Source organism: Poecilia formosa, unplaced genomic scaffold (assembly GCF_000485575.1).
Source record: "Poecilia formosa unplaced genomic scaffold, Poecilia_formosa-5.1.2 Scaffold106, whole genome shotgun sequence".
In the NCBI taxonomy this organism is placed as follows: domain Eukaryota; kingdom Metazoa; phylum Chordata; class Actinopteri; order Cyprinodontiformes; family Poeciliidae; genus Poecilia; species Poecilia formosa.
The window spans coordinates 989,157-1,002,433 of record NW_006800045.1 but is presented as its reverse complement, the minus strand read 5'-3'; the positions used below and the strand labels follow the sequence as shown (position 1 = coordinate 1,002,433).

Genomic DNA, 13,277 nt, shown 5'->3' with positions numbered 1-13,277 from the left:
TCCATCCACCCATCCATCCATCCATCCATCCATCCACCCATCCATCCATCCATCCATCCATCCATCCATCCATCCACAGGAGGTGCTGGTGCCTCTCCAGTGAACGTTTTGGGCGAGAGGTGGGGTCACCTGGACAGGCTGCCAGCCTGTTGCAGGCAGGCCAGGACTTAATTTAAATTGATTTTTTAAACTAATAATTACCAGTTGTACCAGTTTTCTGTTCCAATGTTCATATGATTCTTAAGTTTATAAGTTTTTAATTAAACATTGTATTTGTATCTAAATGTCCTGCATTCAAGCAAACATTTGATCTCTGAAAAAAAAATCAGATACCTGTATTAGTAAAGATCTGAACTCTTCAAGTTGAGGTTTGGGAAAATAAGTAGGCTAAAATCAAAGCTTATTTATGCATGCCCTCTCTACTCACTTAAAAACATTTTTGATTACTTTTTATTTAAGAGCATTATCCAAATGTCAGGAAGTAAAGTTCCAAAGTGGTGAACTCCTCTTAACAACCTGCTACATCCAGCATATTTGGTACTTTTTTCAAAACTTTGGATATTTTTAAAAGGTATTTTCATCATTAATGATATAATTTGGGGATCATTGATGCCGACTCTAAGCAAATATGTTTCATGGACTAGAAATGTGTTGCTGTTTTTTATTGTTCTTTCTTTGTTGGTTCCCAAGGCGCTCTGGAGCTCTGAAGCTCTGTTATCTCCTCAGAGAGAAGGTGCTGCGCTTCCATCCGCCTGACTGTTACTGATTTTCTGTCTTCAGTTGAAGTTAACAACTGAACAGCAGTCTGGTCTATAAACCATTAAATCAGACCATTTCAGGACAGAACTGACAAACAATGCAATGAAAACTATGAAGGTTTGGTTAGTAAGATTCCACTTTGACCCATTTAAAGTCTGAGCTGAGGGTTTAAAGTGAACATGGATATTTTTAGTTCTTTGTTCTTATTGCAAATCTCTTTAAACATCACCAAATGCAGCTCTTTGATTGTTTTCCTTGTTGATAAATGATTAGAGAAGCTAAGCCTTTGATAAACAAATAAAAACATTTGTAACATAATGAACACATGAGAAAAAACAATATTTTAGTTATGTGAAAGGACTGTGATTATCAAACGGTGGTGGTACAATAAGTCTCACTATTAATTTAGATTTAAATGACGTCCTTAATAACTCATGACGCAGGTTGTCCTTAACTCAAGAATTTCCAACCTGGGGAAGCACAGATATCAGAAGTATCAACAATTTTACCAAAAATAAAAATAAGAAATCTCTAACATTCTCTACAGTGTAATAATCTGCATATTGTTAGATTGGAGTTTTTAATATGGAGTTAAAATTTCCCTTTATGTTTTGCCCCCACCCAAAATAATAATTGTGTGTGTGTGTGTGTGTGTGATTGATGTGTAGCCATTGTATTGTCACTCTAAATCCATTTAGTGCAGCAGAGTCCTGTGGCAAATAAAGTGTGTTTTTCAGTGATATCCGAAGAAAAAGAAAACAAATAAAACACACTTTGTTCAACAAAATAATGTGACTTCATAATAACTGTCAGAATAAGATCGTACATAAGAACTGCCTTTTGTGTTTTATCCATATAAAGCTGTTTTCGTGTCTGAGCGATTTGCTGTTGACTACCTCCAGCTCTCTGTTGGTGGGCTCCATTGTCTGCTTAATGGGTTTTTGGTAACCTTGAGCTAGAATGTAAAATAAGTTCATAAATATGCATGGCAGGATGTGTAAGGGAGCGAAAGGCATAAGGAAACCCTTTTCTTTGGTAATTGTACTCTGGACCTTCAGGGAATCAGAAAAGATTACGCCTCCGGTGGGAAATCTGCTTGTCAGACTGCAGGTCTGTACGTAAGTCAGATGTTGGTCAGCCTATCTAAAGACTGCATCAATGTATTGCCAATAGTCACAGATTATTATGATTTTCTCCCCAAAACTGCCGTTGCTTTTCAGTCAGATTCGTCGTAAAGTAACAACATATTCTGAGGTGTTCTCACGTTTCAGTTTGAGGGATTTTAGGTTAAAAGTTCAGATTCTTAATGTCTGACTTTCCTTCCTGGACCTTTCAGTCCAGAAACACAAGGCAATGCAGATCAACAGAATTATGTGAGACATTTCCAATAACTTGTTGAAGTAGTCTTTCAGAAACCTTAAAATACTTTGTTTTAGATTTCTGGATGGATCACTTTATGTGTTCTTAATAATAAAAAAAACAATCAAGTAACATTTAAAGGGCATCCCAGGAAGTTCTTTTGCTATAGCAGGTCAGACTGTCGACTTGAAGGAACAAAATGAGTCGTTAAGCTACACAGTTCTGTGAGACAAACCTAATGCTGTTGCACAATTACCAGAGTCAGCAGAGAAGTTGGAGGGAAATTCATTCAGAGTCTGGTGTTACCAGCAGAGCCTCGTTCCCACAAGCCGCTCTGTCACCTGAAGTTGTACTTCACAGGCTTTTGGGACACAGCAGAGTTCTGTTGTGTCATGTATGCATTCATTTCAGACACAGAGACAAATTCATCCATACAAATCAACACAATTCCTGCAGGTGTTTTGGTGCAAAGCACCATGTTTTTACCTGGTAGATTTGTTTTTGCCTCTCTGCTTCATCCGTTCAGCATGTGTCGTTTTGTCTTTTTACTATTTTATGAGCTTATTTTGGTTTACTTTTTTTTTTCTCCTGATAGGATTCTAGAGATTTCAAATTAAATGTCAGAGAAACAAACTTTCATGTTAACACTTCTTTCTTAACACATTTAAGTCATGGGTGAAGCGCTGATACAAAGGGGAAAACTCACTTTAAGGCCATGTTTTCCACTCCTGTTGTATGAATTATTTATTGAAGCTTGGAAAACATAAAAAGCTTCAGTTGAGAAATATTTTCTTGCACCACATTCATTGAAGAAAAAGTTTTGCCACAATGGATTTTGTTTAGAGGCTCAGAAATCCCGACCCCATGCTGCAGCAGTTCAGATTTTAATGATTCTGCCCCAATTATGTACATTGTGTTCCCATATATATATTTTTTATGGGGTTTTTGTTGGTTTTCCTCTTTTGTTGGCTTTGGTTAATTGCTTTTTAGTAGTATAATTCATAAAGAACATAATGCATTACATAGAGAATCATAATCTGTGTTATTTTTGTTATCTATCTTATCAGTCTCCTTTATAAATTATTTATTTGATCTTTTCACTCTCAACTCTGTCAATAACCTAAACCTGAAAGAAATAAATTATATTTCTTATCCATTTATATTCTATGGAAGTGAATGAAGTCATTAAACTTCAAACTGACTTTTCAACATAAATTGAATAATTTAACATAACTAGTCACTTATAGGATTAACTTACTAGTAATCATGTTATATTTTAGTGATTAAGTTAATGAACAAACATACAGAATGTTGATGGGAACCAATAATTAACATTTAGGGTGTAATTAGCTTCTTATATGTCTCACTATCAATAGCAAATTGTTTCTCCTAATAAAAATTCAAACATCTGTGCATAATTTATATTTCCAGATCCTCGTTTCAGTTTAAGGAAAGGTCTGGAGAAGTGAAATAAAGTCAGAACCCTGATGGATGAGGATCCGGGTCTGATTCAGGCGCCTCTCTGTTTCCTGGGAACCAGTTTGGGTTTCTGAACCATCGACTCCCAGCCGTTCCTCTCTGGACTCGGCTCTGACAGCTTTTCTCTGTCCTCTCAGTGCTGAGCTGGCAGCCGTTTGGTTCTGGCTCACAGTCTGGACTCTCTCTGGACTCGGGACTCAATTGGTTTCAGTTCCAAAGCCGTAGTTTTCAGAATAAATTGGGTTTTGTCTCAGTGGCAGGTTCACAAAGAAAAAAACAAAAGTTTCCTGGAACTGTAGATTTTAAAAAAATGGTGAAATATGTTTCACACATTTCTGAATGATGAGTCATTGTATCATTTAAAACAAACTTGGCTGTGTTTTTTACTGCCTTATGTTGTCTCACTGTTCCAGCATTTCCTTTGATTTGTGAAATAAAAAAAATTCAACATCTAGCAGAAACTCTTAGTGTGATCCTGGTACATTCACACCAAGAGAAAAACTGTATTAAATATTATTTTTGCTGTTAAGCATAATTATATAACCCAATATATATATTTTAGGGTCACTTAGAAAGAGCACAGAGAAATGACCCCAACATTGCGAAAAATTAAGCATAACATTGTTTAATTTTCTTTTGGAAAGTGTCATTTGTTCGGTTTAACAGGCGAAAGTCATTCCTGTCTCTGCTTGAAAAGAAACTGGAGCTACAAGCACTGTGCCTGCTGGAGGAGGTAAATCTGGCCTGACGCTTCATCTGCAACCTGTTCAGCTACCTGACAGTGCCAGCAGTCATTAGTCTAATCACATTCAAATTATTCATTGTGAGACGTTAATTTATCAGGCTGGGTTGGGGGGAACGAGGGGAGAGGCAGACCAAACGAGTCTCAGCAATATTTTGAGAAAGATAAAAGATAAGCGGTGTTGAAAGACCATGTCCAATGAAAAACCTTACACTGATGAATAATACCTCAGTGGTAGAAACAGACAGGACATGTTTCCAAAGAATGAGAGCTGAGAGTTGGTGGGGGTAAGATCTGACTAAAACACAGGAAGTCAGATTATCCCTGATGCCTGTTTAAAGGTAAAATATGTGCCTTTGGAAATCCTGTTTTCATACACATGATGGTCCCACAGCCAAATACTAGCCAGCCAGATAACTTATAATGTGGCTCCAAACCAAAAAGAAAAAAAGCAATTTAAATTTATTTTATTTATTGTGCCTTTGAGGAGAATGTTCATCTCTGAGAAAACAGTATGATCCTTTTCTCTGCTCCTGCTGATGAAAAGATGTTCTAAACTGAGCTACGCATGTTGGCAAAAGGAATGTAGTACATCGAATTACATTCATCGCGATGATTGAAAACCTTAAACATCTTATATGTGGTTTAAAAGTCAGATAATTATCATTTTAGAGTCGCTGAGTAAATTTAAGCTTTAAGTTTCATTAACCAATGCTACAGAATGTTTTTCTCCTTAGAACAAGCAGCGTCAAACCTGATCTATCTGAGATCACAACCAATTTGTGAACTGAAGCTGTTGGACACCAACTTCACAATCTCTTTAACATTTAATTTTCTTCATGTGTGTTAAAACTCGTCAAACATTTGGTTTAATTCAGTTTATCTGTGTAGTGCTAATTCACAACAGAACTCACATCAAGTGGCTTTACAAAAACATAAATTCAGTCTCATCATGTTTTTATTCAGCCAAACGTTCATGTCTAACTTAGAAAACTAAAGAGATTTAACAAACGTTTCTCTCATGCGTGTTGCTTAGTGGCAGCTTCAGGACAAACAGCCTTTCTCAGCCAACAAACACTTCAAAATATGTTGCAGATTTCTTCCAAACTCTGTCAGAGTCCATTAGTGTCTCGGCGCCACAGCCAGATTAAAATGCAATTTTATATGCTAAATAGTATCAAAAATGCATACGTATTTCTGCAGGTTTATAAAATATGTTTATGTGTGAGCTGTGCTGTGAGTGTCCCTGATGATCATGCAGCTTAAAGTTTAATAGATGAGAAATAGCTTATGAATTTTAAAACTCACTGAAAGCTTCTGATGAAGCTGAGGTTAAGAAGCAGGACAAATCCTCTGCCTTCAGAGTTGCAGCTGAAGCAGCAGCAGTAGTTGCTGCAGCAGTAGGTGCAGCAGCAGCAGCAGTAGTTGCTGCAGCAGCTGCCGCCTTCGTTCCAGCCTCAGTTCTGCAGAGTGTGGGATGGCAAACACTTAGCAATCCTTCGTATATGAAATATTAAAAACAAAAACTTTGACCTAAAACATGCTTGACAATAAAGGCCTTAATTAGACTAATTAGAAGAAACTGCAAAACAAACGTTGAAAATAGTATAATCGGATTTGATTTGCAAAGTATGGAAGTAATTTCTTTCCACATAAATGAAAGTTATCTTTCTAAGAACCAGTGAAAAAACATCAGGACTTTGCAGAGCCTCCAGCAGGTGGGCCATTCCACAGTTGGCTTCATATTTCATCATTGTTCTTCATAAGTAATGTCCTCCTGTTGGAGTCATTGCTGTTCCAGGTACATCCTGGAACAGCATGTACCTGTAATAAAGCTGTTAAGATGAAGTCTGATGCCATGCGCAGCGTTTCCCACTGACTGAGAAAACATTTTAGCTAAATCAAATCAAGAAGCTCAAGCGTCTGAGCAAAGGATGGTTGTGGGTAGATTTGGGTGGAATCTGCAGAGAAACACAACACCAAAGTGTTCTGTACTGATTTAAAAAGACTTTTACAACTCTTCTATATTTGAGCCCTTAGGTATGCATAATGAGTGAATGAAAGAAAGATCATAAATCATATATGTGAAACGTGTAAGCATCCTGTGCAGAGTTCCTGGACTTGCCTTTAGGAAAAGCTTAACCCTAATGGGGTCCAACCGATCCCACACCCGTAAAACTTGTATCATTTGCCACAGTCCTCGCACACACAAGTGTTAAGAAAGCTTACTAAATGCAGGTTTAGTCCCTGCCTGCTGTGAGCATGACTTCTGGATGAGTTATTGTGTTTTTGGCGGTGCTGTTGGGTGAGCAGCGTTAGATAGAGATGAACTGATAAATACACTGATATATTTTCACACTGGTGGGGGGTAAGGTCTGACTGAAACAGACCTTACCACCACTTGATTGCAGGTTTATATCTAAATCTTTATTAACAAATCATTGTAACTATAAAGTTTTGTCCTTCTCTCCTCTCATCTGTGTTCTAGCAAATGTTTAATAAACACAATTATTAACGGAGTGGCCCATTGTAAGCTAACATTTCAACAGTTGTATATTTCTGTGTGACTTGTTGTTTTTAACGTGCTTGAAAGATGTTATATATACTTTGGTTTAACTTAGTTTCAAGATAACAGCAATTGTGAGTATTTCATATCATAAAAGCTCCCAAACATTTTGCAGCTCATCAAAGGCAGTTTGTTTTTTTGCCCCATTAAGGCAGAAATCTCTGCATAAAATATATTTAAGTGATTTAACTGAGAAACATAAGTAACCACTGTTCACGTTTCCCCTATAAACAGCGTCCAGTTTCTCTGACCTACATGCTGTCAATTGTTTTAATTGGCAACAGTGTATGTTGTGAATAGAGTGCATAACTGAGCACAAGACTGAGATAACTACAACTGAGATTTAAGTGCAGTGCAGCTTTAACCTTATACTAAAATAAGAAAGGAAAAATGGTAAGGTTGAAAAAATGTACCAGTTTAATAAACAGTATTGGTCAGTAATAAACCAAGGCCAATGCACATCAACAGAGCTCGACACTGAGCCAAGTAGAACCATAGCACAGCATGTATCCCACCCGTTAATAATATATTAACCACAGCAAGTGCTACAACTGCACAAAAAACTTTTAAACAGGATAATATATACATAAAAAATGAGCAAAGAGGACTGGCAAACTGAAGGTATCAACCACACTTTTCAGTCTCTTAAAGGTGTAAAGCAGACCGTTAGCTTAATAAGCGTAGCAGGCCTGAAGAGACTCAGTTATCCACGGAATAGCAGTCCCAAAGATGGCGGCTCCCAGAACCACCATGAGGAATGGGTTACTCACCCCACCATGGGTTACCAGTGTTTGAAAGAACGGCAGTAAACTGCTCTGACTCCGGTCCAACAGTCCGTCCCGGGTCACGAGTGTGGTTCGGGTCTGCAGCTCCAAAAACCAAGCAAAACGTCCAGGAAAGTTCGTATCTCCAGCTGGTTAGCAAGGAATAACAATCCAGAGCCAACCTCGACCGTGAAGGGCCGCCAGCCGACACGTCGGCCCAGTCCATCACAGCCAATCAAATAGCTTAAACTTGATTTCGCCCTTGACTGACCAGTACGGTAGAAACGACTGGCGGTGGTAAATAAGTTATTAGCAAAAACGCTACATTTACTGCGTGTTTTAACCCAACAGAAAATACTTGTGTATATTTTAATGTTTAGGACTTTTACAGTGTGTAAAGCCTCCAATATGTGAGTGTAAAACATTAACCAGGCTAAGTTTGTATGTGTTCATTGTGAATGGTTCTTCGTTTGCTTCATTTTCTTCATCTTTGAGCATTTTTCAAAGTGTAATATCTTTGTTTTATACTAGTTTTATATGTGAAAATTGGTAGATTTAATTTCTGTTCCACCCTTCAGCCTCTGCATTTTAGCGCTATGTGTCTGAAAGTAACTTTTTATTATGACAACAACTGAAAAATCAAGTTTAAGACATGAAAACCAAAAAAATAATGCAAAGTATTGCTATGAAACTCAACACAATGCTGTGTCTGTTCCTTCTAGATGAGGGGCCATATGGAAAAACAAAGGATATCTCTGGACCAGAACACACCATGACTTTGAGAAGGCACAGTATACCAGGTACATGACACCTTTGTCACTTAAAACCTCTCCAGCATAATCTGTGACTGTAACAGCTCTCCAGGAACACAAATAATGGCTGTTGAATTTACAAAAATATATCAGAAACTGAATGACTTCAGGTTAGGGTGCTGAAGGGACGAGTGCTGGCCAGCTCAAGTGTTTTCTAGCACATTTCTAATCATCAAGTAAAGATGAATTAAGGCTAACTCCATGTAGCTATAGCTCCACAGCCATGCCATGAGCAGGTGACCATTAATTAACCATTTGTTCATCATCTAGAAAGGTTAACCTAAGAGTTATATTACATTCCATAACCGTCAACGAACATTTGTGATTAAAACAAACATAAAAACACCATCATGACTTTCCCATCACTCTTGTGACCTTTACTGTGAAATTTTGATTTCATACATCAACACTGAAATTCAACATTTATGGAGTAACTTGGATAATTTGTTCCAACAAATTGTGAGCTGAGTTTCCAAATGATAAAATAATTATAGTTACAACAGAGAGCAATGCAGCTGTGTAGTAATTACATATCTGTCCTAACTTATAAAAAGAAAATATTTGTTCATAATCCTATCTTTAAAGTTTTGGAAATGTAATTTTCTTGACCTCTCTTGAGAACCACTTTGTCCTCTGCCAGCATGATTAATCAAACTTTTAACCTGAGGAAATCTTGACTGAACCCAGGAATAGCTGTCCCGTTGGAGATAACAGTCGTTGTAGAACAGGTTATGTGTAGTTCCTCTGAATATTGTAGTGTCCCTGTTTGCACAGCAGTCTAATTAAGTGTGCAGGGAATTTTGCATTGAACAATAGTTGGCTCGTTCTCTGTTGGAAGAGTGGGACGCTGCACCATTCCTTGATCCTTGTTTCCACAGATGAATGATCAGAGGGGTTCAGTGAAAAGTTTTCCATAAAATCTTAATCTCAAACATCCTGCTAGTGTGTGTCAACATGGTAGTTAGTATGCATTCATGGTCCCATAAAGGTAATTAAAAGTTTCTCATAGAAATGTACTGTCTTACTTTCTTAATTTTTAGATGTTTATTGAGCGAGATACATTAAATACATTATTAATGAATGTCTGCATACTCTGCAGTCTAAATTGTAATGCAGCTGTTAGATATGCAACTGAAATATCTCAATAAATATTCCTCACTTGGGATGGATGTAAAACAAAAATTTAATCCATAGTTTAAGCTTCCTGTAATTGCAAAGCAAGTTTATATAAATGTAAAGGACTAAAATCATTTGTTGAATAAACCAAAGGCAACAACAGATCAGTAAAGAAAATGTTTTATCTTTCCCGTTTTTCAGCTTTTGTTTAATCTGAGAGGAAAATGAAGGCAGCATCCAATATCCAATAATTTTTTTCTGCTGTGTCTTTGGTTGTTCTGTGTACACTCTGTGTTTGTCTTTCTCTTGGCCGGATTGTCCTGATACGTGTCCGTGTGGGTGCATGCCTTTATGTTTTTGGTTAGAAGCTCTACGGGGGGTGACCATGGTGGAACTGGTGAAAAAAGAAGGCAGCACGCTTGGACTAACCATCTCAGGAGGAACGGACAAGGATGGGAAACCACGGGTATCAAATCTACGGCCAGGTGGGCTGGCAGCCAGGTGGGAAACGGCATCATTTTTGGAAAAATATTTCAAAGCTTAAGCAAACATACAGTTACATCAAGCTACCCACTGAGTTAAACACTCTTTTCATCAAGCATTTTCTACCAGAGGAATCTGAAGAAAACGCAGTTTGAAAGTGCAAAGTGATGCTTCAACACAGCTTCAGTGAAAACCTTATAAATACACATCAAAGGCCTGGAGATCAATACTATTTTTAAGTTTTACTGATTAATTTTAATTGGGCATTTCACAAAGTGGAATGATTAAACTGTAAACAACAGTTAGAGGCACAGCTGACGTATGCATGTGTGACTGTTGAGTGTATAAACTCTGTAACATGTTATGTGGTTTGATGCTTTTCTTCATACAGGAGTGATCAGCTTAACGTCGGGGATTACATCAAATCTGTGAACGGCATCAATCTGACCAAACTGAGGCATGAAGAAATTATTAGTTTGTTAAAGAACGTTGGAGAGAGAGTCCTGTTAGAGGTGGAGTATGAGCTGCCCCCTACAGGTACAAATCACACTGACACTTTGAGAATCAGCATGGCAATATGCAATAATATAATAGTAAGTTTTGTTCACTGATTTGTTTATTTCAATTAGCATTTTAACCACATGTTTTCTGAAGCCCATGTACACGAAGCAGCTCAGTTCTGAAATCCTTAAGAGAAAAAAATTCAGTCAAGTGTTCATATCTTACATAAGGTCCTGAACACACACCATACTTTCTGCTGTAATTAAACCCAAAATAATGAATCCGTTTGGCAGATTTAAATTTAAAGTACTCTTTTAACTTGAACAACGTTTTCATTGTGACTTTAAAGAACAGAGATGTGTGGCACATATGATTCTACAGTGTTCAAGATTTCATCAAAAAATGGACAAAAGCAATCTTCTCATGTTTTATGAGAAGATTGTTGATTTATTTCTGTGGAAAATAGATAAGATATTCATATTACATTTGATGTAAAAGAGGGTCTATAAATTATTCATAACATTTGCAAACTGTGAAAGTCTGTTGAAGCATTCGAGGTTCTACCTTCCTAAATGGTCCATGCTGTTCTAAGACTCCCTGATTACCTTGATAAATTGGGAGCAGCTGTTTCCTTCGAGTCCACAGGTGAAAAACTGCAGCTCTCCACAGTTGGTTTGTTGCAAGTCAGGGCTAAAACAAAAGAGCAAACTCAGGAGTTCTCAAGTGGCGACAAATGTCTTATCTAAATGTCTTAAAGAAAAAGTGCCCACAGTACAAAGCATTAATAAACACTAGGGACAATTGTTGAATATCCATCCATACGTTCAATCATAGTGGTGGGAAAAAATGGTTTGGGCAGTTTGTTTATCCACATCAAGAATTTAAACCACGTCAGGCAGAGCTTTTGGTTTTGGGAAACTCTGGATGTTTCTGTGGTGAGAGAATGGTCAACCAACAAAAATATAAACACTGTGCATTGAAAATGAAAATATTTTCATTTGCATGAAGACGCCTAGTGAGTTGAATAAAGATGATTCCACATCTAAATATGCCAGAGGTATTAATAAGTTTGGGCCTGTCTGCATGTATGTTATGCATTACGTCTGCAGGACTGTGACTCGCTTTGGAATATAAATGATAACATACTGAATCATTCAATATGAATACATTTCCATAAAAATATGCCACCCCATTAATATTTAACTTGTACGACATTTAACTCAGGTCTTGATGCATATTTGTGGGATGCAGCAACACTCACAGATGATAGGAAGTTCATTTATTTTCCTGATTTTTCTGGACATTTTTAAAACTAAACGACCGTAACTGTAATATTTATGCATGTCTGAACTAATCTTGAACTTGTACATTTTTAAAACAGTTTAAACTGTTTATTTTTCTTGAATGAATCATTAGTTTGTTTTTCTCCTCCCTCTGAAAGCACCAGACAGCACCTCAGGAGTAATATCGAAGACAATCGACATCTGTTTGCACAAAGAGGGAAGCAGCTTTGGTTTTGTCATGAGAGGTAAATGTCACCAAAAATGGCAACTTTACCAAAATTAATAACCTAATTTTTAATCCCAGGTTCCAGTTATCAAACCTTGGATTCAGAAGGAGAAATTAGTTATTGAAATACTAAAGGAATCATGGGAGACAGACTCTCCATGTCTCCATGTAGCTGTTTTATTATCTAATAAAGGTACATGTCAAAAAAGTTACAATGTCCTGAACAGGTTCAGGATGTTTTGTCACTTATTTCAGAAAGTAAAACTGATGTATTTAAACAGTTCAAAGAGTAAAATATTCTACTAATTTTGCTGATTATGGCCTACAAATAATGAAAATCATGTACAGGTAATACAGTGACTGAATACTGGAGAACTAGCAGCAGAACAATAAACAACATAACATCATTATGAACAGGTTTTACCTAAATGATCACATTTAAATGGATGCAAAAAGATGTTTAGTTCACAGGGACTTGACACAACTTTTCAAATGACTGAATATGCTGCAGTTTGCTAAAAACGCACAATTTCCACTCATGTGAGTCTGATTTTTTTCCTCCTTCTGATTGCAGGTGGAACCCATGAAGACTGGCACAAGTCACGGCCCTTAGTGGTCACCTACGTCAGACCTGGAGGTCCTGCAGACAGGTACAGCTCAACATTTCATGTAAACCTCCTGATATTCAAACATATTTCAATACAAGCGCATGGATACAGGAAGAAGCTTTAAACCTGAAACATTTACAGCTGCAGCCAGAGATACTTCAGTATAATGTGTCCTTTTTGGTTTTAGAAGAAAAAAGGGGGAACGTTCTGTCTAATAAATCAGAGTCCTCCTAAAATATAAAGGTAAAAAGTCAATGAGTTGTTATTTGGAGTCACAGAGAATTATTTGTGCCCTCAGACCATTAACAGCCTAGAAATAACATTGTCCTCTCCTGTGACCATCACCGGAACGTCGACCGCTATGTGTTGCTCGTAGCTGTTGCAGCATGATTCATCTCTGTTCCTTTAATGCTGTCATCATGCATCTGTCCCAGGCTTCATGTTTAAGTAATACTCCATGACATTTCCATATAAATGTCAGATTTGTAGCAGCAATACAGAGATGATTCAACCGTGTGCATATCCTGTGTATGAATTTGTTAGAATTTGCAACAATAAAGTCCTGAAACCAAATTATGC

The 13,277-nt window shown here is 37.2% G+C and overlaps 1 protein-coding gene across 7 annotated transcripts in view; it reads left to right on the top strand.

Moving 5' to 3' along the window:
* The window catches only part of grip2b (glutamate receptor interacting protein 2b), a 198,923-nt gene that overhangs the window by 163,902 nt on the left and 21,744 nt on the right, over positions 1 to 13,277 (top strand). For 5 of the 7 annotated variants that reach the window (XM_016675099.1, XM_007559703.2, XM_016675100.1 and 2 more), the window contains exons 2-6: positions 8,392 to 8,469; positions 9,963 to 10,098; positions 10,472 to 10,617; positions 12,023 to 12,109; positions 12,665 to 12,740. In XM_016675099.1, the coding sequence (XP_016530585.1) occupies positions 8,392 to 8,469; positions 9,963 to 10,098; positions 10,472 to 10,617; positions 12,023 to 12,109; positions 12,665 to 12,740 (523 nt within the window). The remainder of the gene's footprint in view (positions 1 to 8,391; positions 8,470 to 9,962; positions 10,099 to 10,471; positions 10,618 to 12,022; positions 12,110 to 12,664; positions 12,741 to 13,277) is intronic. The other 2 variants (XM_016675097.1, XM_016675101.1) reach the window with 1 other exon arrangement.